This window comes from Rhinoderma darwinii, chromosome 3, assembly GCF_050947455.1.
Source record: "Rhinoderma darwinii isolate aRhiDar2 chromosome 3, aRhiDar2.hap1, whole genome shotgun sequence".
Taxonomy (NCBI): Eukaryota; Metazoa; Chordata; class Amphibia; order Anura; family Rhinodermatidae; genus Rhinoderma; species Rhinoderma darwinii.
The window spans coordinates 152,991,711-153,018,858 of NC_134689.1; the positions used below are offsets into that span (position 1 = coordinate 152,991,711).

General features: G+C 41.8%; 2 protein-coding genes across 2 annotated transcripts in view; one reads left to right on the top strand and one right to left on the bottom strand.

Moving 5' to 3' along the window:
- GNS (glucosamine (N-acetyl)-6-sulfatase) overlaps nt 1-5,287 on the top strand; it is a 34,538-nt gene extending 29,251 nt beyond the window's left edge. Inside the window, exons 12-14 of the mRNA XM_075856896.1 lie at nt 3,320-3,430; nt 3,628-3,788; nt 4,282-5,287. Of these exons, the coding sequence (XP_075713011.1) occupies nt 3,320-3,430; nt 3,628-3,788; nt 4,282-4,375 (366 nt within the window). The 3' untranslated portion in view covers nt 4,376-5,287. The remainder of the gene's footprint in view (nt 1-3,319; nt 3,431-3,627; nt 3,789-4,281) is intronic.
- A 5,868-nt stretch (nt 5,288-11,155) lies between these two features.
- LOC142749195 (adipocyte plasma membrane-associated protein-like) overlaps nt 11,156-27,148 on the bottom strand; it is a 51,578-nt gene continuing 35,585 nt past the window's right edge. The window contains exons 8-9 of the mRNA XM_075856897.1: nt 12,614-12,809; nt 11,156-11,524 (exon numbers count right to left, since the gene is read on the bottom strand). Coding sequence (XP_075713012.1) covers nt 11,324-11,524; nt 12,614-12,809 — 397 coding nt within the window. The 3' untranslated portion in view covers nt 11,156-11,323. The remainder of the gene's footprint in view (nt 11,525-12,613; nt 12,810-27,148) is intronic.

Here is a 27,148-nt window from a genome sequence, read left to right on the forward strand (position 1 = left end):
GTCGAAAGTAAAAGTACGCCCACTTGGGCATTAAGAAAGCTCATTAGCATAAACCAAAATCGCTCCTAACGTTGTGAAAAAATCATTTTTTTTAAAATAAAAAGCATTACTGTCACGTACATTACAGCGCCCATCTCCTTATGTAGGAGATAAGGCACTTATAATGTGGTGACAGAGCCTCTTTAATAGCATGTCGTGGTGTGGGGGGTGATATATGGAGCGTCTCACGCACTGAACCCGCGCCATACGCTGTGGGTGTCAGCTGTGTATTACAGCTGACACCCGGGACTAACGGACAGAAACAGCGATCACGCTGTTACAGGAGCAGGTAAAAATGACAATATACTGCAATACATTAGTATTGCAGTGTATTCTACCAGTGATCTAACGATCGCTGGTTTAAGTCTCCTAGGGGGACTAATAAAATATGTAAAAACAAAAGTAAATAGTTATTAGTAGAAAAAATTAAATAAATATTTAAAGTCCACAAAGAAACCCTTTTCAAATTTTTTTTATCTAAAGTAATGTAAAAAAATACACAAAATTGGTATCTCTGCGTCCGTAAAAGTCCAAGCTATTACAATATACCATTATTGAACTCGTACGGTGAACGCCGTGAAAAATAAAGCATTTTAAACTGCAAAATCAGTTTTTTTTGGTCACCTTCACTCTACCAAAAAATGTAATAAAAAGTTCTCAAAGTCTTATGTACCAAAAAATTATACCAATAAAAACTACATCTCGTCCCGCAAAAAATAAGCCATCACACCTCTCTATTGACGGAAAAATAAAGTTGTGGCTCTCGGAATGCGGGGAGGAAAAACGAAAAAGAAAAACATGGATCAGTTCGGAAAGGGTTAATTACTTTCTAATGAAAAACATTTATGACCACGTGGGATATTGCCGTACTTGGGAGAAATTGCTTTACAGATGTTGGGGTGCTTTTTTATCTTTTGTGAAATTGAAAATTCAACATTTTAGTGGAAATAATGTTGATATTAATTTTCACGGCCTAATTCTAATAAATTCTGCAAAATACGTGTGGGGCCTAAATGCTCACTATACCCCTAGATAGATCCTTAAGTGGTACAGTTTCCCAAGTGGGGTTACTTTTGGGTGGCTTCCACTGTTTCGGTCTCTCGGGGGCTTTGCAAATTTAATATCACACCCAAAAACTATTCCAGCTAAATTTGAGCTCCAAAAGCCAAATAGCGCTCCTTCCCTTCTAAGCCCCGGTGTGGGTCCAAACAGCAGTTTATTACCACATATGGGGTGTTTACGTAATCGGGAGAAATTGTTTTACAAATGTTGGGGTGCTTTTTCTCCTTTATTCCTTGTAAAAATGTCTAAGTTCTTACAGAAAAAAAGTAGTTTTTTTTACCTTTACAGTCTAATTCCAATGAATTCAGCAAAACAACTGTGGGGTCAAAATGCTAACTACCCCTAGAAAAATTCCTTGAGGGGTGTAGTTTCCAAAATGGGGTCACTATTGGGGGGTTTCCACGGTTTTCATCCGTCCAGTGCATTGCAAACTCGACACGCCACTTCCAAATGGTGCTCCTTCTCTTCTGAGGCCTGCTGTGGGTCCAAACAGCAGTTTATTACCACATATGGGGTATTGCTATAATCGGAAGAAATTGCTTTACATATGTTGGGGTGTTTTTTCTACTTTATTCCTTGTAAAAATTTAAAAAAACTACTTTTTTTTCACAAAAAAAAGTAGATTTTTATCTTCACATACTAATTCAAATACATTTAGCAAAAAAAACTGTGGGTTCAAAATGCTAACTATACCCCTAGATAAATTCCTTGAGGGGTATAGTTTACTGTTTTGGTACCACAAGACCTATTCAAACCTGACATGGTGCCTAAAATATATTCTAACAAAAGGAGGCCCCAAAATTCACTAGCTGCTCCTTTGCTTCTGAGGCCGGTGTTTCAGTCCATTACCGCACTAGGACCATATGTGGGATATTTCTAAAAACTGCAGAATCTGGGCAATAAATATTGAGTTACATTTCTTGGGTAAAACCTTCTGTGGTACAGAAAAAATGTATTACAAATGAATTTTCGTAAAAAAAATTTTTTTTTAAATTTCACCTCTACTTTGCTTTAATTCCTGTGAAACGCCTAAAGGGTTAAAACACTTTCTGAATGCTGTTTTTAATACTTTGAGGTGTGCAGTTTTCAAAATAGGGTGATTTATGGGGACTTTCTAATATATAGGGCCCTTAAAGCCACTTCAGAACTGAACTGATCCCTGAAAAAAAAGGCTTTTGAAATTTTCTTGAAAATATGAGAAATTGCTGCTAAAGTTCTAAGCTTTGTAATGGCCTAGAAAAATAAGTGTTCAAAAAACGCTGCAAACATAAAGTAGACATATGGGAAATATAAACTAGTAAGTATTTTGTGTGGTATTACTATCTGTTTTACAAGTAGATACATTTAAATTTAGAAAAATGCAAATTTTTGCTAATTTTCTCTATATCTTGGTGTTTTGTTTTTTTACAAATAAATATTGAATTCATCGACCAAATTTTTTCCCTAACATAAAGTACAATATGTCACGAGAAAACAATCTCAGAATCACTTGGATAGGTAAAAGCATTCCGGAGTTACCACATAAAGTGACACATGTCAGATTTGAAAAATCTGCTTCGTCCTGAAGGCCAAAACAGGCTCTGTCCTGAAGGGGTTAATTCTAATTGGATACAAGCTTTGCCTAATCCAGCATGGCTCCTCCCATTTAGTTTTTTTTTTTTAGAAAGGATCCCAAAGGACTTTATGAACGCAGCAAGTGACATTTGGGGTCCTTGTGGCTCTGGTGGCATACAAAGTCTATGTAGTACAAAGGGTGCTCTGTGCTGCGCGATATTATGGGATTTTTCTGTTGGAACATACATGATTTTTTTTGTACTGTCTATTTTTTTTTCTGTATGAATCAAACATCGGTGCCTCTGCATGAAAACCGGGGCATATGGAGGTAAATCATGGCCCCATTAAAGCCTGAAATAGAGGCTCTCCGGTACACCAAGCCCTAATGTTTGAGCAAGAAAGCCTTTGTATTAAAGTGTACTGCCAGGTATATGCTTAGGTAGGTTACCCAATGTAATATTTTTTGTACAATACTATACTCTATAGAAGATACCCCCTACTACCATATTTCAGATAATGCTGCACCTACTGCCTGGTGTCCTGGATGCCCAGTGCTGGTATAATGTAGGAGAAAGCATGTTCTGTCTCCTAGGCTTCAGTAAATCTGCATCACCTATCGATTTTCATCCTGCCACGTGCTCATTCTCTTTCCAATACTTTTCAGCAATGTTTCCCAGACTGTGTGTGTGAAGATGCCTATAACAACACTTATGCCTGTGTGAGGACCATTTCTAAAGACCATGACTTACAGTATTGTGAGTTTGATGATGCAGAGGTAAGTTGACATGAACTTCAATTTACTAAAATATGGAAAGATTAGTTAGTACTCGTGTTTTATTTTGAATTATGTTTTTGGAATATGCTACGTATTTTGATTTTCCCTTTGGCATCGGGAAGAAGTAACTAAAGCTTTGCACTTTGCGGATAAAATCCCTGCATTCTTTATTTTACTTGTTTATTATTGGATCACAGGTCTTTGTTGAAGTCTATAATTTGACAGCAGATCCAAACCAGTTGACTAACATCGCTAAAACCATCGACCAAGAGATCCTTGAAAAGATGAACCATCGGCTCATGATCCTGCAGTCCTGTTGTGGGGCTTCCTGTCGAACACCAGGGGTCTTTGATCCTAGGTAATTCATCTGTATTATGCTACTTAGAAATAAGGGGATAATACTTGTAAAGGCTGACTAGTCCCAAGTAGAAGCCTCTTGGATTGAGCTGCTTTTTACTCCTCCGGTTCAATTTTTTTTTCTAATTTTATCAAGAGATAGAAGGTGAAGCTACAGTTGGGTAAGTATTTTGGTTGTAGTTGTCCATAGATTGGGTATATTTAGTTGATTGTGGAGACCTCCATCCCATGTCCTATGATATTAACACGTTAGAAGTGTTTTTACCTGCATTTCTGCAATCCAGCTGGCTAGCTGTGGCCATAGCAGATCTGACACACTGTTATAATAGGCATTTTACAGAGCAATTGTGTCCAGCTCTTCTGACTTTATAGCACTATATTACTGTTATGTTTTACAAATGTACCAAGTGACTATACACCTATTGTAGTATACACAAAGCACTCATCCAATAATTCTACAACATTAGACTGATGTAACCATGTTCTTCCTGCAGGTACCGGTTTGAGCCAATGTGGATGTTCAGAAATCCAGGTGACCAGGGCCGTATGTTGACCAGGAAGTCTTTGAAGCAGAGCTCCCTACTTTAGGGGGTGATATTCTCACATACATCCTTTTGATGAAGGAAGTGAGCTGGTCTTTCTCATTGCCTACCACCAGCCTTGGAGACTTCCATGATCTGGCTTATTGCTGTCCTTTTTTTGTGTAGGACCTAAACAAAAGCTGGCTACCCTTATTGAAATCTGTGAAATGTGAAAACTCTGGCCATGTCGTTGTTTTCTTCCCAGGACTCTTCTGTGTGGGTCCCTTGTGGCTGAGGTTATTACTTCTGTGGCTGGCTGGAGTTATTAAAAAGTGTATTCCATTATAAAGGGAACTGAACTAGCCCTCTTCCTGTCTTCTAGCCAATCTGAAAAGCGATGAAGCTTTGGTTGATCGGAATTTGAACTAGTCTAAACTAAACTCTACTGCTTGGCACTAATCAAATGAATCTTGTAATCAAATTATTTTTGTAACAAGAATATTTTTGTTATTTAGAACAGGCAAACACATATCCGGCTTTTAAGACCTCCGTAGACCTCATAGCTATGTTAAATGCTGCCTAATCGTCCGGTTTGTTTTTCTTTTGGTGTTTTTTTTTTTTATTTAATTTTTTTAAAATCTCTATGTTCTATATTATAACCACAGGATCAGAGTATATGTATTAAGAACATAGGTGGATGCTCGAACAGTAATAATTCCCTGACATAAAAGATACACGGTAACATACGGTAGACTGACACAATTCTAAATTATGGCTGTTTGATTATCATCTCCTTTAAAGAAATTAGTGATTTATTCTTACTATATTCATACGTGCACATTTTTCATTGAATTTAAATATACACAACTTGTCCAGTGCTTTATATGTCTAGAAGCCTAATCTATTATGTGTAACCGGATGTGGAAAGTGCAATTTTGAAAAATAAAAATGTCCTATATCATTAGGTCGATACAGCCTACCTGTACAATGTACACTTTTTTTTATTTTTTTAAAATCTGAACATGCAGTGACATATGCACCCAGAAATCTAACTTGGGGCGAGAAGGGGGCCCAGCTCCAAACTCGTGCTGCTTCCAGACATTGTGATAACGGTTTTCTGTAGCCAACACTAGGGGGAGGGGCCTCAGTGCAGGCGTTCTGTGGAAGCCATATATAGTCATATGCACCAAGCTTCCCCTACTGGTGGCTGCAGGCAGCCATTTTGTCATGTACTGCGTGAACCAGGGGATTTAGAGCTGTAAGGGGAAGTTAAGTTAAAGAGGCTCTGTCACCAGATTTTGCAACCCCTATCTGCTATTGCAGCAGATCGGCGCTGCAATGTAGATTACAGTAACGTTTTTATTTTTTAAAACGAGCATTTTTGGCCAAGTTATGACCATTTTTGTAGTTATGCAAATGAGGCTTGCAAAAGTCCAAGTGGGTGTGTTTAAAAGTCCAAGTGGGCGTGTATTATGTGCGTACATCGGGGCGTTTTTAATACTTTCACTAGCTGGGCGCTCTGAAGAGAAGTAACATTCTCTTCTCTTCAGAACGCCCAGCTTCTGACAGTGCAGATCTGTGACGTCACTCACAGGTCCTGCATCGTGACGGCCACATCGGCACCAGAGGCTACAGTTGATTCTGCAGCAGCATCAGCGTTTGCAGGTAAGTCGATCTTACCTGCAAACGCTGATGCTACTGCAGAATCAACTGTAGCCTCTGGTGCCGATGTGGCCGTCACGATGCAGGACCTGTGAGTGACGTCACAGATCTGCACTTCCAGAAGCTGGGCGTTCTGAAGAGAAGAGGATGTTTTCTCTTCAGAGCGCCCAGCTAGTAAAAGTATTAAAAACGCCCCGATGTACGCACATAATACACGCCCACTTGGACTTTTACTTTTAAACACACCCACTTGGACTTTTGCAAGCCTCATTTGCATAACTACAAAAATGGACATAACTTGGCCAAAAATGCTCGTTTTTTAAAAATAAAAACGTTACAGTAATCTACATTGCAGCGCCTATCTGCTGCAATAGCAGATAGGGGCTGCAAAATCTGGTGACAGAGCCTCTTTAATGTATTTATGGTAGTTGTCGTGTTCAGACTGAGTGCAATATTTATGAAGCATCTGTTCTACTTTTTCCGACATAAGAGTCGGGTAAAGTTGGTTATAAAATTACAGTGAACATTTCAATTAAAATTTTGTATATTTTTGGAGCTCTCAGTCTGGGCCCCACACACCACTAAGTTATGCTATTGGGCCCTATGATTTCTGTATATTCTCCTGGGCACGTGCATTTATTTGGTTGGCAACACCATTCCGGTCAGCAATTTTACATAAGCTAGATTTGTGGAAATCCCAGAAAGCTATGTGAAATTATATTTTTGGGCTGCTAGCTAATTTGTATATTAAACAGAGATCACTTGGTGTTTCTTTAAGAATGACAGGCCATCCCTGTGATCTGCAATACAAGACTACATCTTACAGTCAATACCACCATATGTGTGTTTTTGGTCCGTTGTTTCTCTTTCTCTATAGATAGGAGTAAAACATATGGGGAAATATATTAAGACTGGTGTTTTTTAAAGGCCAGTCGTAAACTAATTTACATTGGCGGAAAATGTGGCCTAATAAAAGGTGCACACCTCTTATTAATATGTGGCACGCCTTTGGCAGTTTGCGCCATAATGTACGTCCGTTTCTGTACGTAATTTTATGGAAATTTTAAACATGCAAAATGATTATGGAGCTTCCATCCTTTTAAGTCATGCTTTTATATAAATATATTGTACATGAAAGCTAGTCACTTTACATCTGAGATGGCCGCTCTATGCTGTGGTTATTTACAAACACGTCCATACAGCACAATCTATGGACTGTAAATTACAGAGCATTGTGGTCATTTGTATAAGCACACAACTTAAAAGATAGATCTTTATCACATCACTTGTATGGCAACTGAACTGGTTCATCCAATTGCAAAGTACAGTAGAAAGCTGCTGGATTCACACGGGAAGGAAATTCTCTGCAGCATTTCTTGTTACATGCGGTTTTCAGCCCTTCTTGATATTCACTGCAGATTTCACCCTTTTGAATGTAGAACAGAATGAGCATGCTGCAGATTAGAAAATCAGAAATCTGATCTGACCTCTGCAGGTATTGGTCCCAGCTGCTGAACATTTTCCGCACGGAAAATCTGCAGCATTTCCATCCCATGTGAATCCAGCCTAATGCTTTAGCAGTCGTATTACAGCCGCAAGTCCTGGCACAAGCCATTATGGCATGATGGGGATCTAATGCTGCTGCTTACAGCCATCTAAATGAGGCCTGATACAGTCACGCTGATAAGAAGGAGCAACTCTGCTTGCTACAGCTGTTAAAAAAATTAAGGATTTTTTTAAACTTTTTTTATTTTTTATAGCTTGGCTCTTGCATTTAAAAGGGAAATTATCTACCAGTGTAATGAAAAAATAAGGTTCAGTAAGCCTATTTCTAAATCCGTGTCTTACAACATGGTATCTGGCGACGGTTTTATAGAGTGGAGAAAAAAGGCCTCTTACACAGCGGCAATGAAGTTTGTAACTGCACCAAAATAAACACCATAGAATAAAAAAAAAATTGTGTTCGAAAAGGTTATTAGTACTGTTTCTATTGAAGTAGCATGGGTTAAACCACATCAAAAACTGCACATTATTATTTTACACGTGGCTTTTTTGTATAGTTTTTCTTGTAAAACTGTTGGGGGAGGGGGAGATTCCACAATTATCTTGAAAAAAACACAGCATTATCTAAAATGCACATAAAATAATATACACAAGTCTTAATAGACTTCTCAAAATGGGTGTCCAGAATTAGAAAGTCGTGTTTTTTTGTTTGTTTTTTTCTATCCCCAGAAACGGCGTAATGTCTGTTCGTGGGCTGTGAACGATATTGCAGCTCTTCCCTATTCAAGTGAATGTTGTCGCCATTCAACCCTAGACACGGCCTATGGACAGACATTGCACGGTTTCTGGAAAGCAAATTATTTTTTTTCTTATGCTGGATAACTACTTTAAGATAATGCTCTATTTCCACATCATAATTATGAGAAGTCTCTTTAATCCAAAGGGTTTGTGCAGAATTAGAAAATGATGGCTGCTTTCTTTAAAAAAAATAGTGCCACACCTGCCCACAGGTTGTGTGAAGTGAATGGTGCTGAGCTACAATACTTAAATGGAGCAGAGATGCAATACCAGACACGACCCATGGACAGGTGTGGTGCTGTTTGTGCAGGAAATAATCCATGTTTGTCTACTCCTGTACAGCCCCGTTAAGGCCTAACTTAAAGTACAATTGTCAAAAGATCCACAAAATAAACACTGTTGTAGAAGAACGGGGCCAGGTTTTTATCACAAACTGTGGCCCTACACTTTAAATCACTTTTTTACAGACACTTTGCACTGGTATTTTATAGCGGTTAGATGCAGATGTGTACTATGTCTTGTTTTTCTACCTGTGATGTCGAGATAACTAACTTGCTTTGCCTTGTGGTGATTTGATTAACTTGTTTAGAAAGTGACCTTTACCTTGACCCTGTTCACTGCTGCACTTTTCAATAAAATTGAATTTCTCTGTCAGTCTTACATCTCTTTTACTGTACATTTATTCTGAGTTTCCTAGTTGGACTGGATTTACATGGGACAAAAATGCTGCAGAATTTCCATGCGAATAATCTGCAGCGGATTAAGGGTATGTTCACACGAGGGCGTCCATTACGGCTGAAATTACGGGGATGTGTCAGCCTGAAAACATCCCCGTAATTTCAGCCGTAACAGCATGTGCAGGCGCTTGAACGCCGCGTCCATTACGGACGTAATTGGTGCTGCTATTCATTGAAGTCAATGAATAACTGCTCCAATTACGGCCAAAGAAGTGACAGGTCACTTCTTTGACGCGGGCGTCTATTTACACGCCGTCATTTGACAGCGGCGAGTAAATTACGCCTCGTGTGAACAGACAAACGTCTGCCCATTGCTTTCAATGGGCAGATGTTTGTCAGCGCTATTGAGGCGCTATTTTCAGACGTAATTCGGGGCAAAAACACCCGAATTACGTCCGTAAATAGGCCGTGTGAACATACCCTCCCAGTCCCAGGCATGTAGATAATATTTGAACGAGTCTCATCCACCTGCTGCTAAACATTCGCTGGACGGAAATCAGAGCATGCTGCAGATTTTCAAAACGGCAGCATTTAATTCTGTTCTGGGTGTTCACTGCAGATCTCAACCTCCTTTTTTTTTTTTTTTATGTAGACTGGGTAAAATCTGCACGAGAGAAGTGTATTTTTCAGCAGTAACACTGGATAATCTGTAGTGTTTCCATCCAGTGTGAATCCAGCCTTACCTCCTTATTGCTGTTACAACCTGACTCACACCAGTCCGTATTCATGGGTACGTTGCCGAAAACAGTCGTTACATCTGTTGGCTTGACAAGTCAGAATATTAGTCCAGTGTTATCTGTACCGGTAATTAACAAATGGAAAATGACCAAATTGCAGGATATAAGCCTCATACCAAGTATCTCATTTTGGACAGGTCACCTGTTAGCTGAACTGATAAACTGCAAGCAATATCTATGTGTAGCCAACTAAAGTAAACCTGTGGCTGTATCCTTACCATGCAGATATAGTGTATGTGGACACCCAAATATATCCCACCCAGACCATGCTAATCATATGGATGTTTTAGTGCTGCTGTAACATCCTCTCCTCTTCAGGGATGGCTTTCCAGTAGTCGTGTGTGGCTAGAAGTTAGTGTTAAGTTTGTTCAATTATTAGCAGAAGCCACAACACGTGTGAGACTAGTAGAAGTGTACATATGTGGCAACAAAAGATGGATTAAAATCCATCGTGAAAATCTGTGGCAATTCCTCAAGATATTAATGCTGTGGATTTGAAAATTCACAGAATGCCCTGAAATCTGCATGGATTATCTTTCCCTGTTACATTTGAAATTCCCATTCTTTTGTATAGTACTATAATTATTTTTTAATCTTCCGTTTTCCACAACTGATGACCCATCCACCGGATAGGTCATCAGTATATGATCGTTGTGGGTCTGACACCAGGACCCGGCCCCGATCAGATGTTTTGAATGGTATGCAGTAGTTGGAGCTGGAAGCAGATTGCTCTGACTGCTGCAGTACTGCAGCTCGGCTGCTATTCCGTAACCATTTGCTTCCGGCTCCAACTACTGCATACTAGTCAAAACATCTGGCACCCGGAGGAGCTGATCAGCGTGGGGTCCTGGTGTCAGACCCAACCGATCATATACTGATGACCTATCCGGTGGATAAGTAATCAGTTGTCTGGTTGCGGAAAACCCCTTTAAAGCCTCATTTACATTAGATCCAAAGAAGTCAAGAGGCTGAACATACAGAGCTGAATACAAACTAAACCATTCATGTTTATCAAAATGAATCTGCATATTTTAAAGGAGTTTTCCGAGATCTCCAGAAAATGGACCGAATGGAGAAAATGGCATCAAACAACAAAAGAACCTATACCCATGTGACCACTGTAGCCAATCACCGGCCTAAGCACGAGATCGATGAAGCCAGTGACTGGCTGCATCAGTCACCTGGGTATACGAGTATGTAATCACTGCAGAAAGGAAAAGAATGACGGGGACCACAAGAGTGGCAGCAGGGCTTATCAGGTGAGTATAGGTTCTTTTGTCGTTTTATGCCATTTTCTGGGGATCTCGGAAAAACCCTTTAAGCGTGCATTAATGCCCACGCAATTGTTACCTTAGCGTCGTACTCCTGTATAGAAAACTGTCCCACGTTTAAAATTTTAATACAAAAATAAAAGAATACAAATATCTTTTACTGTCTAGCTTACAAAATACAACATCATCAAATACATATACGTAACAGGAATCCATTTAAAACCAGTAATGGAAGTGTTAAAAAAAACAAACAGGGAAAGTCTTGCTAACAACTTAGACATATCATGATCCAGCCACTGTGCACTGCTCATTGTGACAAAACTACTAGGAAGGGCAAATCAGTGTTACCCAAATAAAGTTTTCCATGGTGTTCATAGACGTCACTTATCGCCCATGTTACACTTCCATCTGGATCATGAAAGCTGTCCACTATTTTACCATGTTCATTCAATTCGAGGAATAAGCCATGCTTCTTCAGCAGGATGCTGTATGTGGATAGTGGGGTAATCTAAAAAAAAAAGGCACAAACAAATTATTATAGGGATATTATGAAGGTTTTTTTTTTTTTTTTTGTAAATCTCCACTTTTTATCACATTGGTTTTTAGGTCTAAAATTCTGCACTGAATAACACCTTAATGTCCAGCGTTGTAACGCTGCGGCGCTGACAGGACTGATCAGATACAATTATAACGCATCAGCAGCAGGACCATGACTAGTACACAGCCATGGTCGCGTCGCAAGTGCGGAGATTGTAAATAAACTGCTGGGGTCAGCGTTAACTCCTTAGTGACATCTAAGATTTGACAGAGGAAGGGGGCTCCCACTGTCAGCTCATCTGCACCCTGTAATCGCAAGGCCGATGGGATATTGTGGCAGCCAGGCTAACCAGTTGATAGCACCCCCCTCCCCCTGGTCTGACATCGATATCTGCTGCCATTATCTAATAGGTATCCTTTCAGTGTAAGGCCTGGTTCACAGCGTGTTTCTCCCCCCCCCCATCAGCAGGGTTTTTGGCCGCTGATTGGTCTACAAGATTTCCTATAGAAAGATCTGAATTAATCTTGCTCTAAAAAAACAGAAATTCAGTACCAAAAACACAACTTGCAGATAGCTTGGTTAGATCTTAGAGTATGATCTGTTCAACCATAAAGCGCAAGAAGGGACTACATCTAGGCAAGTCCAAATCACAATGGTTGTAATGAGTTGCTTACAATTCAGTGCTTTGGGGTGGAATGTTTGGGACTTTCATCATACTTTCTGGATGTGCTACAACATATTCTTATTCTGCAATGGGATCACTGTTTCATGTTTTTGATCAATCATTCCTGGGATATACAGATACATACTGTAGTCATATAGCAATTAGATAGATCACATAGATGGATATGTAAGAAGTAGATTTGAATGCAGCAGCAGCTACTTCATAATGCAGCTGGACTCGGTTTTCAGTTCCCCACTGGTGTGATCAGTTACCTCAGGCAATATGATGCATATATTCCAATAGTGAATTGTGCAAGCTATTCTAATACACAAGGTGATTTCAGACACACAACTGCACCACTGGAGAAGTGGAACATAAGACACACTGATGCATACCTTGACAATAAATCTCTTTAGTGCCGGATAAAGTGCAATGGCATCCAGGAACGGAGGAAAGAATCCAGGAAAGCGGGTAGTTGATATCCCAACTCTGTAGGTGCCCACAGTAGATATTCTGATATTATCTGGATAGCCTGGCAAATTGTCCACAAATACTTCTTTCACCCCGGCTTTACTACCTGATAACCAGTAGCTACGCAGGCAGAACAAAAAAGAAACTTCATGAAAGTGAATGCAGTAATTAAATGGACAGAAAAATTGGATAATGGTTTCACAAATGTTGGGTCATAGATGCAATTTTATTTTTAATTAAATCACAAATTAACTGGAGCGTTGTCTGACCAGTATCTTAACGCTTTCTGGACCAGACTAATTGCCATTTTTATTCTTTTGTTTTTTCCTCCCTGCTTTCAAAAAGTCAGTATTTTCTCGATGGCACAGCCATGTGAGGGCTTAATTTTTAGGGTATGTGCACACGTAGTGACCAAAAACGTCTGAAAATCCAGAGCTGTTTTCAAGGGAAAACAGACCCTGCCTTTCAGACGTTTTTTGACCAACTCGCGTTTTTTGCGCCGTTTTTTACGTCCGTTTTTGGAGCTGTTTTCATTGGAGTCTATGAGAAAACAGCTCCAAAAACTTCCAAAGAAGTGTCCTGCACTTCTTTTGACGAGGCTGTATTTTTACGCGTCGTCGTTTGACAGCTGTCAAACGACGACGCGTAAATAACAGGTCGTCTGCACAGTACGTCGGCAAACCCATTCAAATGAATGGGCAGATGTTTGCCGACGTATTGTAGCCTTATTTTCAGACGTAAAACGAGGCATAATACGCCTCGTATACGTCTGAAAATAGGTCGTGTGAACCCAGCCTTAGGGGACAAGTTGTACTTTCTATTTAAAGAGGCTCTGTCACCAGATTTTGCAACCCCTATCTCCTATTGCAGCAGATCAGCGCTGCAATGGAGATAAGAGTAACATTTTATTTATTTTTTAAACGAGCATTTTTGGCCAAGTTATGACCATTTTTATGTTTATGTAAATGAGGCTTTCTAAAGTACAACTGGGCGTGTTTACAGTAAAAGTACAACTGGGCGTGTATTGTGTGTGTTACATCGGGGCGTGTTTACTTCTTTTACTAGCTGGGCGTTGTGTATAGAAGTATCATCCACTTCTCTTCAGAACGCCCAGCTTCTGGCAGTGCAGACACACAGCGTGTTCTCGAGAGATCACGCTGTGACGTCACTCACTTCCGGCCCCAGGTCCTGCATCGTGTCGGACGAGCGAGGACACATCGGCACCAGAGGCTACATTTGATTCTGCAGCAGCATCGGCGTTTGCAGGTAAGTCGATGTAGCTACACTGCCAGAAGCTGGGCGTTGTGAAGAGAAGTGGATGATACTTCTATACACAACGCCCAGCTAGTAAAAGAAGTAAAAACGCCCAGATGTACATACACAATACACGCCCAGTTGTACTTTTACTTTTCAACACGCCCAGTTGTACTTTAGAAAGCCTCATTTACATAAATATAAAAATGGTCATAACTTGGCCAAAAATGCTCGTTTTTAAAAAAAAAAAAAAACGCTACTCTTATCTCCATTGCAGCGCCGATCTGCTGCAATAGGAGATAGGGGTTGCAAAATCTGGTGACAGAGCCTCTTTAACGTTGTGTGTGATGTACTGGGAATTCAGAATGGGGTGGATTTGGAAAAAAAACAGCAGTTCCGCCATTTTCTTCTGAGATTCGATTTTACGGTGTTAATGGTACGGTGAAAAATGACACGTTATCTTCATTCTGTGGATCACTACAATAACAGTGATAAACAGATTTTGTTATGTTTTAGTACCTTTTACATTTTTGTTTTTTTTTAAACGTATGAAAGACCTTTTTTTTGCATCGCCATATTGTGACCCCCCCCCATAACTTTTTTAGATTTCTGTGTATAGAGCTGTGTAAGGCATCTTTTTGTACGTGGAAAGACGTCGTTTTTATTAATACCATTTTGGGGAATGTCTGCCATTTCGATCACTTTTTATTCAATATTTTTGGGAGGGTTGGAGTGGCAAAAAAACTGATTTGGCCATTTTGACTTTTGTTCACCGTATTGTAAAAATATATTTATAGTTCGGGCATTTTCGGACGTGGGGATACCTAATGTATTTATGTTTATTTCTTTTTATATGCGATCCTCGGAAAGGAGGGTGATTTTGAATTTTGAAAAACTTTTTTTTATTACTAAGTTTTAGCCCCCCCTAGGGGGTTTGAGCCTGTGATCATGAGGCTGGGTTTACACGACCATGTTACGTCCGTAATGTACGGAACGTATTTCGGCCGGAAGACCCGGACCGAACACAGTGCAGGGAGCCTGGCTCCTAGCATCATAGTGATGTACGATGCTAGGAGTCCCTGCCTCTGCGTGGAACTACTGTCCCGTACTGAAAACATGATTACAGTACGGGACAGTTGTCCTGCAGCGAGGCAGGGATTCCTAGCATCGTACATCACTATGATGCTAGGAGCCCGGCTCCCTGCACTGTGTTCGGTCCGGGTCTTCCGGCCGAAATACGTTCCGTACATTACGGACGTAAACATGGTCGTGTGAACCCAGCCTTAGATTTCTTATGCCAGACTGCAATATCACAATATTGAAGTCTATGACAAATCCAGTGCATTGCTATGGAGACCTGCCACAGGCAGGTCTCCATAGCAATCTTCCTATAGCAGGGCTAGGAGCATTCAGAAGGCTCTCAGCTCCAAACAAAGTGAAAACCCCTCAGATGCCGGTGGTCACATCTGACACCGGCATCTGAGGGCTTAAATGCTTGCGATCAGAGGTGTTTCTGATCGCAAGCGTTGCCGCTGGGTCCCTGCTGTGTAAGAGTATGTTCACATGCAGTTGGAAAAAATGTCTGAAAATACGGCGCTGTTTTCAAGGGAAAACAGCTCCTGATTTTCAGACGTTTTTTGTGCCACTCGCGATTTTCGCGCCGTTTTTGGAGCTTTTTTCACTGGAGTCTATGGAAAACGGCTCCAAAAACGTCCCAAGAAGTGTCCTGCACTTCTTTTTCGTGGCCGTTTTTTTATGCGTAAAAAAATAGCACGAAAAATGCTCTGTCGGAACAGAACGCCTTTTTCCCATTGAAATCAATGGGCAGATGTTTGGAGGCGTTCTGCTTCCGATTTTTAGGCCGTTTTTCAGGGGTTTACGGCCCGAAAAACGGCCAAAAATAGGTTGTGTCAACATACCCTTAGACGGACGTATTTCGGCCGCAAGTCCCAGACCGAACACACTGCAGGGAGCCTGGCTCCTAGCATTATACTGCAGGACAACTGTCCCGTACTGTAATCATGTTTTCAGTACAGGACAGTAGTTCCACGGAGAGGCAGTGACTCCTAGCGTCGTACATATCACGATAGGAGCCCGGATCCCTGCAGTGTGTTCGGTCTGGTACTTGCGGACGAAATACGTTCCATCCTTTACAAACGTAACATGCTTGTGTGAACCGAGCCTAACACAGCAGAGACCCGGCGGCTATGGTGCCTGCTCTGCCTCTGAGCAGGCGCCATGTTTAAATACCCTTTCTGGACGTTAATCTACAGATTAGCGACGTGAAAGGGTTAACAAAATGGATGCCTTGCATTTGTCCATTCTCCTTGGGCGTTTTCACACATCGCAATCAATTTGTGGTTTTTTTCTTTTACAGGACGCAGAAACTGAGCAGCTTTGCAATTTTATAAAACATTACGTCAAAAAACACAATTAGATTGTGCATGTGAATACACCATTAGAAAACAGGATTTAGCAGCTGAATGGTCAATCATGTCATCTGACATACTATGTTGAATCTGATTGGTCAGAGCCCTCACTGCAGCTCCAGTTTTTGTTTTTTTAAATATAATTTTTAATTCAGAACCAAAACACATTACTTCCGGTTTCGGCGCGCACATGGTTAGACGCGAGTAAAGAGAGCTCCGTTAACCCGACTCAAAAAACCGGGGTCCTGAGGCTTTGATACCCGACTTGAGGCCATTGGCCGACAACCCGAAGTACAGGCTTCTCTCCGGTGTATGGAGAGATTCCTGGTGAAAACCGGGACCCCAGGATTAAACTCACAGGCCCCGCAGACTGACGACATGCTGCCGCTGGGGAAAATGGCGCCTGAGCCGGCCAGGAACACGAGGAGCATGAGCTCGCGCTCGGCATCACAACCTCCTCTGGTGCAGCCAGCAATGGAAGAAGGTGAGCCTGATACTATGCTTCACAATATGGACATTTCATGTCGAGCTTTGGCTATAGAAGTAGCTAAACTTATAGCCCCAGATATTACAGCTTCTTTGGAGGCGACGGTGTCGAAATTATTACATCAAATACAGTCGGATGTCTCAGATCAGGCGGAACGAATCACTGATTTGGAGCAACGTCTCAGTTTATTGGAGGATGAGTTAGCGGGAACACAGGAGGAGGTGAAGAAGGTGATTACTTCCAATCTCCAGCTGGTAGATAAAGTGGATGACCTGGAGAATCGCTCGAGAAGGAGCAATTTACATATCATTGGGCTCCCAGAATCTATACCAGCAGGCCAGCTGCTAAAGTTGTGTGCTGTGGAATTGCCTCAGGCGCTGGGCCTGCCTGTCCCGCTGGGAGCGGAGAGAGCTTATAGAGTGGGACCAATGCGAAGTGTTACCCAAGATGGCGCTCCAGCAAGACCGCGACCAGTTATTGTGAAGTACCTGGACTATGTGGATAAAACAAACGTGTTACAGGCCTATCGAAGGTCCTCGGCACAAGTAAGAGTGCGAGGCAAGAGAATCTTAATGTTCGGAGATTACTCGGCAGAGGTTACACGCAAGCGGCGTGCTTTCAGCACGGTGTGCTCTCTACTGGTCCAGAAACGCATTCGGTTCTCTTTGATGTTTCCCGCCATTCTTAAGATCTTCGAGCCCGGTGGTGGGGTGGAATCGTTTTCATCTCCAGGGGAGGCGGCTAAATTTGTGGAAAGCTTGTCCCAAGACAACAATGGGGATTGCCAGACATACAGAGATGGATTGCCTCGCAGGGGACGTTCCAGAAACAGAAGTACCAGGAGGGGTCTTACCTCTTCTTCTCCGGACTGACGGGAGATGTCCAGACGGTGATGGAAGGAGACTCATGTTATTTTAAGATTCACAATGTTTGAGGCACAATTGTTATACCTATAGGATGATGCTTACTGATGTTATTGGTAGGGGATTGCGCAGCTGAAGTGAGGCTTGAGGGAATGTCTGCATGGAGTCGGGTGGGAGTGTACGATTTTGTCGATACTTTCCTGATATACAGTGGATTCATGGTATACCAAGGGGTTCATAGTGGTGGAATGTGCAGAGATTCCACGCTAAAATGTGCGAAAAAAGAGAAGTCTGAAACTAGTAATGATCTGTTGTTGGGGTTTCAATCTTGTTTTATGTTGGGGGAGGAGGGGGGGGAAACTGTCTCGGTGGATGAGGTTTGCTTTGCCATTGCTGTGAGATGCCTAAAGTAATAACATGGAATGTGAAGGGACTGCAGTCCCCACATAAGCGCATGATGGTCCTTCGCCACCTGAAAAAGTTGAAAGCGGATATAGCAATTTTGCAGGAAACCCATCTGCTGGAATGTGATTTCCAGAGAATGCGCAAGCTATGGGTGTGTACAGTAGTGGGTTCTCCAGCAGTCAATGGCAAGGCGGGCGTCTTACTCCTCATACACAAAAGAATTGATTGTTCTGTGGTTACTTCTGAGCAGGATGGAGGGGGAAGATATTTACATGTGATCTTAGATGGCGCAATGGGGAGAATGAGCTTGTACTGTATATATGCACCGAATGACAACAAATCGGGTCTTTTTTCAATTCCTGGAAGGTAAACTTTTAGCGGATAAAGAACTTCAGATTCTTTTGGGAGGGGACCTTAACTCGGTTTTATGCACAACGGAGGACAGGCGAAGGGGAGATGGTAGGGTACTGGTTGAAAGAACGCACAATAAAGTCTTGGCCCCATTACTGGCATCCACAGGCATGGTAAATGTATGGAGAACACAATTTCCATTAGGTAGAGAGATCACTCACTTTTCCCATGAGCATACCGCATGGTCGCGTATTGACTACTTTGTGGCTTCTCCGGTGCTCCTCCCTAGGATCCTTAGTGCTCGAATAGAGGACTTGGTGATTTCAGACCATTCACCGGTTTCTCTGATCTTGGCAGATACATTTAAACGGGGATCGGATATCTTGTGGAAATTTCCTTCTTTCTTGGTAACTGATGAATCCTTTCAGGCATGTTTGAAGGGCTGGTTATTGGAATATAGTCAGGAAAATCAAGCCCATAGGGAGGACAGCCACTTGTTTTGGGACACAGCCAAGGCAGTGCTGAGGGGGAGGATCATTTCTTGTGGCGTCGCTTAAACGAAAAACCAACAAGCTTTATAACGAGTCTAGTAGAAATCTTCGCATGAAATATACAGCGTACTCGGCAAATCCCACATTAGCGCTTAGGGATGAATGGCTTACTGCTAAGGCAGAGTTTGAAATGTGGCTAGATAAAAAGGAAAGGTTCCAGAGAGAGCAAACAACCGCGCATTTCTTCAGGTATGGTAATAAAACAGGATCCCTGTTGGCCAAAATGGCGAAAGGGCAATTTCGCCCGACTCACATAGGGGGGTTGAGAGATGGGAACGGGGAAATACGAAAGATCCAAAGATCGTCAATGATATACTGGGAGATTACTACACTGCGCTATATGCACAGGATACTTCGGGGAGGGCGTTTCTGGACTCTTTAGCGATACCATCTCTCTCGGACTCTGATAGAGAATCGTTAAATGCTTTGATCACGGAACAAGAGATAGTATCAACCATTAAATCATTGACGAATAATAAAGCGCTAGGGTTTTCTAGTGACTTTTACAAGATTATGAGGGAGGAGGTCACACCCATTTTATTGCTGGCGTATAATCATGCTTTTAAATAAGAAATTCCTGAAATCGGGCAATGTAGCTTATATCAAGGTATTGTACAAGGAAGGGAAAGATCCGACTAACCCGGGTTTCTATCGACCAATCTCTTTGATAAATCAGGATGTTAAAATATTGTCGAAGATATTGGCCGACAGGTTGGCCCTGTTTCTCCCGGATCTGATTGGGTCACACCAGGTGGGTTTTGTTAAAGGGAGATCGGCGGTCAAAAATATACTCACGGTTCTGGCGGTACAAGACGCAATAAAGACTACTAGCATGGAGGGATACGAGTCGCCAGCACTTTTAACATTAGACGCCGAAAAGGCCTTTGATAATGTTCACTGGGATTGGCTGGGGTTAGTTCTAGATAGATTTGGGATACAGGGCTTGTTTAGGAATGACCTGGAAGCGTTATATTCAGAACCTCTAGCTAGGGTGTTCACCACAGGTTTTCTTTCAGCACCGATCCATTTACAGAAGGGAACAAGACAGGGCTGCCCCTTGTCTCCATTGCTGTTTGACTTGGCTTTGGAACCGCTGGCGAGACATCTTTTGTCCTCCAGTGATTTTGAAGGGATAATGGTTGGTAGTCAGGAGATTAAACTGACATGCTTTGCTGATGATCTTTTGCCATTTCTGAGATCGCCTGGGGATCATTTGGGGGGGGGGGGGGGGAGGGTGCTGGAGAAGCTACGGTACTTTGGATCATTCTCAGGATATAAAGTCAATGCGCAAAAGAGTCAATTACTCTACTTGAAGGAATCAGGGGCAAGACCATCCTTGCAGGGTACGGTGGACATAGCCAGATCTTATATCACATACCTGGGGATTAAAATAGGCAAATTTCCCTCTTCCATCTATAAACTAAATTATTCACCCTTGTTTGAAAAAATTCATAAGGAACTAAATCGATGGGCGTCACTGCCGTTGTCATTGTTTGGGAGAGCTGCTCTTTTAAAAATGATAAGCTTTGCTCGTCTGCTATATCCAATGCAAACCATACCCATATTGATCAAGCACCTAGATAGCCAAAAATTACAGACAGAATTTCTGCAATTCTTGTGGCAGAAGAAAAGACCTAGGATTGCATATAAAAAATTGGCACTGCCCAAAGTTGATGGTGGCATACAGTTACCACTTATTCGATATTACAATTTAGCGGCCATCTGTAGGCACATAGGTGATTGGCTGCATAACACTAATTCGTACTCCAATGTTCAACTGGAACAGGCTTTGGCTGGATCGGATTAGTTGACGGCACTGTTACACCTGCCTTATGCTCAGCTGCCTAATCATGTTAAGTCAAGTCTGTTGTTAAGGGATACAATAGGCGCCTGGAAGGCGGTGCGGAAGCTTTTTGGCCTTCCGTATGCTCTATCTAAATTCTGGCCATTATGGGACAACCCTATGTTCCCACAAGGGAGCCAGAATAAACTATTTTCGCAGTGGAGATCTGAGGGGATCAATGTTCTGGGCCAACTCATGAATGTTGAGGAGGGAAGATGGTTTACGTGGCAGGAGTTCTCTAGCAAGTATAATTTGAAGGATAATCAGTATCTGCAATATGCTCAAGTAACAGAGTTATGTAAAACCAAAGTCCGCAATATTTATGTAGTGGAGATGCGGGGGGCATTTGATGGGATGGTGCCGCAGGGCGTTATGGGTAGAAGTCTTGCAAGCTTATATGGTAAGCTTCGGAATGTACACCTTGACTCTTTTAGCACCTCCTGCTTTCGGACCTGGGAAGTGGAGCTGGAAGATCCAGAACTCTCTAGCAAAATTCGGGAAGGGTGGGAGAGGGTGAGGAAGGTCATGGTAAATGAACAGTGGCGTGAGATGCACTTCCGGCTTATGCACAGAGCGACATATGCCTTTAATTTATCCTATAGGGACGCTCCAGCACACTATCTGCGTAGTTGTCCTAAATGTGACCTACACAAAGCTAATCTACTTCACGGGATGTGGTTATGCCCACAAATTCGGGCGTTTTGGAACCTTGCTCTACAATTTATTAAAGACACCCGGGGGGAAGAGGTGCACCCAAACCCACAGGCAGTGCTGTTTCTCTATATCCCCATGGATCCAGATGGGGGGGCACCACCTCTAGTAGCCCGGAAAGGAATCCATATGGCATTATTGGCTATCAAAAAGTGCATCTTGCGTCACTGGTTACAGGCATCGGTCCCGGAAATTGCGTAGGTTGTGACTACTCTTAAAACTTTATTGGGATATGATAAAACGGACCTAGAAAGACACAAAGAAAGGTCTACAGAACAATTTTTTAAAACTTGGCGTATATTTATTAAAAAACATTATTCCACAGCGGAGATAGGGGTGTTCATGCGCACATTTCAACACTCATCATGGTATAGTTCACAGAGCATCCAGGGCACGCTAGGCATGCTACTGGCTAGTTAAGAAACTGCTCACCGAGATGGAGGAGAATTGGGGGGAGGGGATGTTCGGCTATGCTTTGCCTTGTTCATTGCCTTGTAACTTGTTGATGACAAGTAAAATGAAAAAAATATTTTGAAGTTAGAACACATTGTTATATTATGTACTTATTATTGTATGTGTGACACGTACTTTATACCTGTAATTGTTCTGACTTTGATTAAAAATATATTTAAAAAAAAAAAAAAGAACCAAAACACATACAGGAAAATAATGTGTGTAACACATTCAGCACAATAATGTGTGTAACACATTCAGTACATGACATATCATATAACAGTGTGTTCCAGCTCCAAATACATTTAGTTTTTTACCTGCAATCCGCATAACACTTGCAAATGAACAATTACAATACCATACCCAACACCCCCCCCCCCTCCCTGAACCCAACCGTCTCGGTGATCAATCTCCTAACTGCTCTGCAACATACCCAGAGTGCCCTGAATACTTTGTAAATGATACCATGATGTATATTGAAATGCACGCATTAAAACACCAATCTCAGCTGTAAAGTAATGCTTTTCAATAAATGTACGCCAAGTTTTTAAAAACTGCTCTGTGGATTTTTCTTTATGCTGTTCTAGATCAATTCTTTATCATACACTAATAATGTTTTGAGAGTAGTCATTACCTCCGCAAGCTCCGGAACAGAAGCCTGCAACCAGTGGCGCAAGATGCACTTTTTAATAACCAGTAAGACCATATGAATCACCTTCTTAGCCAATAAAGGCGGCCCACCAACATCAATATCTAGAGGAATATAGTGAAACAGCACCGCCTGCGGAACAGCAGGCAACATCACATCCCAAGTATCCTTAATAAATTGTAAAGAAAGTTTCCAAAATTCCCCTAATTGTGGGCAATGCCACATTCCATGTAAAAGATCGGCTCTATGCAAGTCACATTTAGGACATCTACGTAAATAGGGTGCTGGGGCGTCTCTATGAAAAATTAAAAGCATATGTTTCTCTATGCATAAGTCGAAAGTGCATCTCACGCCACTGCTCATTCACCATGGCCCTCCTCACTTTCTCCCACCCCTCCAGAATTTTACTTGAAATTTCCGGGTCATCGAGCTCCACCTCCCAAGTCCGGAAACAAGAAGTGCTAAAAGAGTTGAGATAGGCATTTCTGAGCTTGCCATATAGGCTTGCTAGAGTTCTTCCCATAGCGTTCTGAGCCACCAACCCATCAAATTCTCCCAGTATCTCCACTGCATCGATATTGCGGACTTTGGTTTTGCAAAGCTCTGTCACCTGAACAAATTGTAAATACTGGTTATTTCGCAAATTATATATACTAGAAAAGTCATGCCACAAGAGCCACCTCCTCTCCTCTACATTCATGAGATGACCCAGGACATTGATCTACCCAGAGAAAATAATTTATTCTGACAGCCTTGCGGGAACAGAGGATTTTCCCATAGCGGCCAAAATTTAGAAAGACTAAAAGGAAGGCCATATATCTTCCGTATCGCCTTCCAAGCACCTATAGTATCTTTAAGTAGTAAACTTGATTTAACATTACTAGGTTTAACATTATTAAGTGACCGATCCTGCTAAATTCTGTTCCAAAGGGACATTAGGAGAATGGCTGCATAACACCAATTTATATTCTATGTGCCTACAGATTGCCGCTAGATTATAATAACGGACAAGTGGCAACTGTATACCACCGTCACACTTAGGTAATGCCAATTTCTTATATGCAATCCTCTGTCTTTTCTTCTGCCACAAGAGTTGTAAGAATGCAGACTGCAGTTTTTGACTATCTAGATGTTTTATCAATAAAAGGCATAGTCTGCATGGGATAAAGAAGACGAGCAAAACGTATCTTCAAGAGAGCAGCTCTCCCGAACAAGGACAGTGGTAGTGACGACCATCGATGTAATTCCTTATGAATTTTCTCAAACAGGGGTAAATAATTGAGCTTATACAATGAGGAGGGCAGTTTACCTTATTTTAATCCCTAGATACGTTATGAGATCCGGCTATTTCCACTGTCGTGTGTAATGGTGGTCTCGTCCTTGAATCCGTCAAATATAGTAACTGACTCTTTAGAGCATTAATTTTATAGCCTGAGAATGCGCCAAAGTAATGCGACTTCTCCAGTACTCCTCCCAAATGATCCCCAGGTGAGTTTAGAAATAACAAAAGACTATCAGCAAAACAAGTCAATTTGATTTCCTGACTACCTACCCTTATACCATCATAATCATTGGAGGACAGAAAATGTCTTGCCAATGGTTCCAAAGCCAAGACGAATAACAGTGTGGAAAGGGGACAACCTTGCCTCGTACTTTTTGTAAGTGAATCGGAGCGGATAAAAAAACCTGATCTAAACACCCGGGCTTGTGGACCTAAATATAGCGCTTCTAAATAATTCCGAAACAATCCTTGAATCCCAAAACGGTCTAAAACGAAGTCCAACCAATCCCAGTGCACATTGTCAAAAGCCTTTTCGGCGTCTAGCGTTAAGAGTGCTGGTGAATCATGTCCCGCACGGTTAGTAGACTTTAATGCATCTTGTACCGCAAGAACCGTACGTATATTTTTGACCGCTGATCTCCCTTTATTAAAGCCCACTTGATGTGGCCCAATCAGATCAGGGAGAAACTGAGCCAACCTATCAGCCAATATTTTTGATAATACTTTAACATCCTTATTAATCAAAGATATTGGGCGATATGATCCTGGGTTGGTCGGGTTTTTTCCTTCTTTATATAGAACTTTCATATATGCTACATTGCCCGATTTCAGGAATTCCTTATTCATTAACATACGGTTGTAAACTGGCAATAAAATAGGCGTGACCTCTTCCCTCATTAGCTTATAAAAGTCACTAGAAAACCCATCTGGCCCTGGCGCTTTGTTGTTCGGAAAGGATTTAATGGTCGATAGTATCTCTTGCTCCGTAATCAGAGCGTTCAATGAACCCCTATCAGAATCCGAGAGTGACGGCAACGTCAAAGAGTCCAAAAACGACCTACCCTCTTCCACATTTGAAGTGTCGTGTGCCTATAGGGTGGTGTAGTAATCTCCCAATACGTTATTAACTTTGGATCTTTCTGTAAATCACCTCTCCCATCTCTCATACTCCCTATATGGGTCGGATGAAATTGCCCCTTCGCCAATCTGGCCATAAGCGAACCCGTTTTATCACTGTACCTAAAAAAATTTGCTGTTTGCTTTCTCTGAAATCTTTCCCTTCTATCTAGCCACATTTCAAAGTCAGATTTCGCCCTAAGCCATTCATCTTTTAGCGCCAACGTAGGAATTGCAATGTATGCAGTGTATTTCATGCGAAGATTACAACTAGATTCGTCATAAAACTTATTGGTCTTCGCTTTAAGCGACGCAACAAAATAAATAATCCTCCCCCTCCATATTGCCTTCGCAGTATCCCAAAACAAGTGAATGTCATCTTTATGAGCCTGATTTTCCTGGCTAAATGCTAATAACCAACCCTTCAGTTGTGACTGAAAGGATTCATCATTCGTCAAAAACAAGAGTAATCTCCACAATATGTCAGATCCCCATCTAAATGTATCTGACAAGATCAGAGAGACTGGTGCATGATCTGAAATCACCAAGTCCTCTATCCGAGAACTAAGGATCCTAAGGAGGAGCACCGGAGAAGCCACCAAATAGTCAATACGAGACCATGCTGAATGTACATGAGAAAAGTGTGTGTATTCTCTGCCCAAGGGGAATTGTGTCCTCCAAACATCCACCATACCAGTAGAAGACAGTAATGGAGCCAGGACTTTATCATGTGATCTTTCAGCTAATATCCTACCGTCCCACCGTCGTCTGTCCTCCATGCTGCATAAAACTGAGTTAAGGTCACCCCCCAAAAGAATCTGACGTTCCTTGTCAGCTAGAAGTTTACCTTCCAAAAGTTGAAAAAAGGCATGATTAATATCATTTGGGGCATATATACAGTACAAGCTGAATCTGCCCATTGCACCTTCCAAAGTTACATGCAAATCCCTTCATTCCACATCTTGTTCAGAAGAAATCACAGTACAATCCAGTTTTTTGTGTAATAGAAGCAAGACGCTCGCAGTAGATGGGTTTCCTGCAGAATCGCAATGTCAGCTTTTAATTTCTTCAGATGACGAAGTACCATAAATGCGTTTATGCGGGGACTGCAATCCCTTAACATTCCAAGTTATAACTTTCATGTAATGTCAGTCAGTTCTCCAGAAATAGGTAATTGGCAACTCACAGAAATAACAAAGCAGACCTCAACCACCGAGACAATTTCCCCCATCAATCCCCCCTCAGGTAACTTAAAACAGTACTTGAACCCCAACAGCAGATTATATCTATTCACAGATTTCACTTTTTTCGCACATATAAGTGTGGAATCTCTGCACATTCCAACACAAAGAAAACTTTGAAATATCATGTACTTTCCAAATAACTGGGAAATTATGTCAAATCATTAAACTTCCCCCGATTCTATTAAAAAGTTCCTCAAGCCCCACAATAAACTTTGAGCTACCATCACCAATGCATAGTAATCACGCTCTACGTAACAGCACTTAGATAAGAAAAAATAGAAGCAAACAAAGTGAAAATTGAGACTGCGTATGTCCCCTTCCTTCACCGCATGGACATCTCCCTTCAGTCTGGAGAAGAAGAAGCAAGACCCCCTCCTGGAACTCCTGTTTCTGGAACGACCCCTGCGGGGCAATCTGTCTCTGTGCGGCTGAAGTTCTCCCATCACTGTCCCGAGGTAAGCTTTCCACAAATTTAGCTGCATCTCCCGGAGAAGAAAACAAATCCACCCCTCCGCCTGGTTCAAAAATCTTGAGGATGGAGGGAAAAAGCAAGGAAAAGCAACTGTGTTTCTGTACTAAAATAGAACAAACCATGCTAAAAGCACGCCACTTGCGGGCTACCTCAGCAGAATAGTCTCCAAACAATAAGACTCTGTTGCCCCGTACTCTCACTTGTGCAGAGGATCTACGATAAGCCTGTAGCACATTTGTTTTATCCACATAGTCCAAGTACTTTACAATGACAGGCCGTGGTCGTACTTGAGCGCCATCTTGGGTGGAACCTCACAATGGCCCAACCCTATGAACTCTCTCAGCTCATA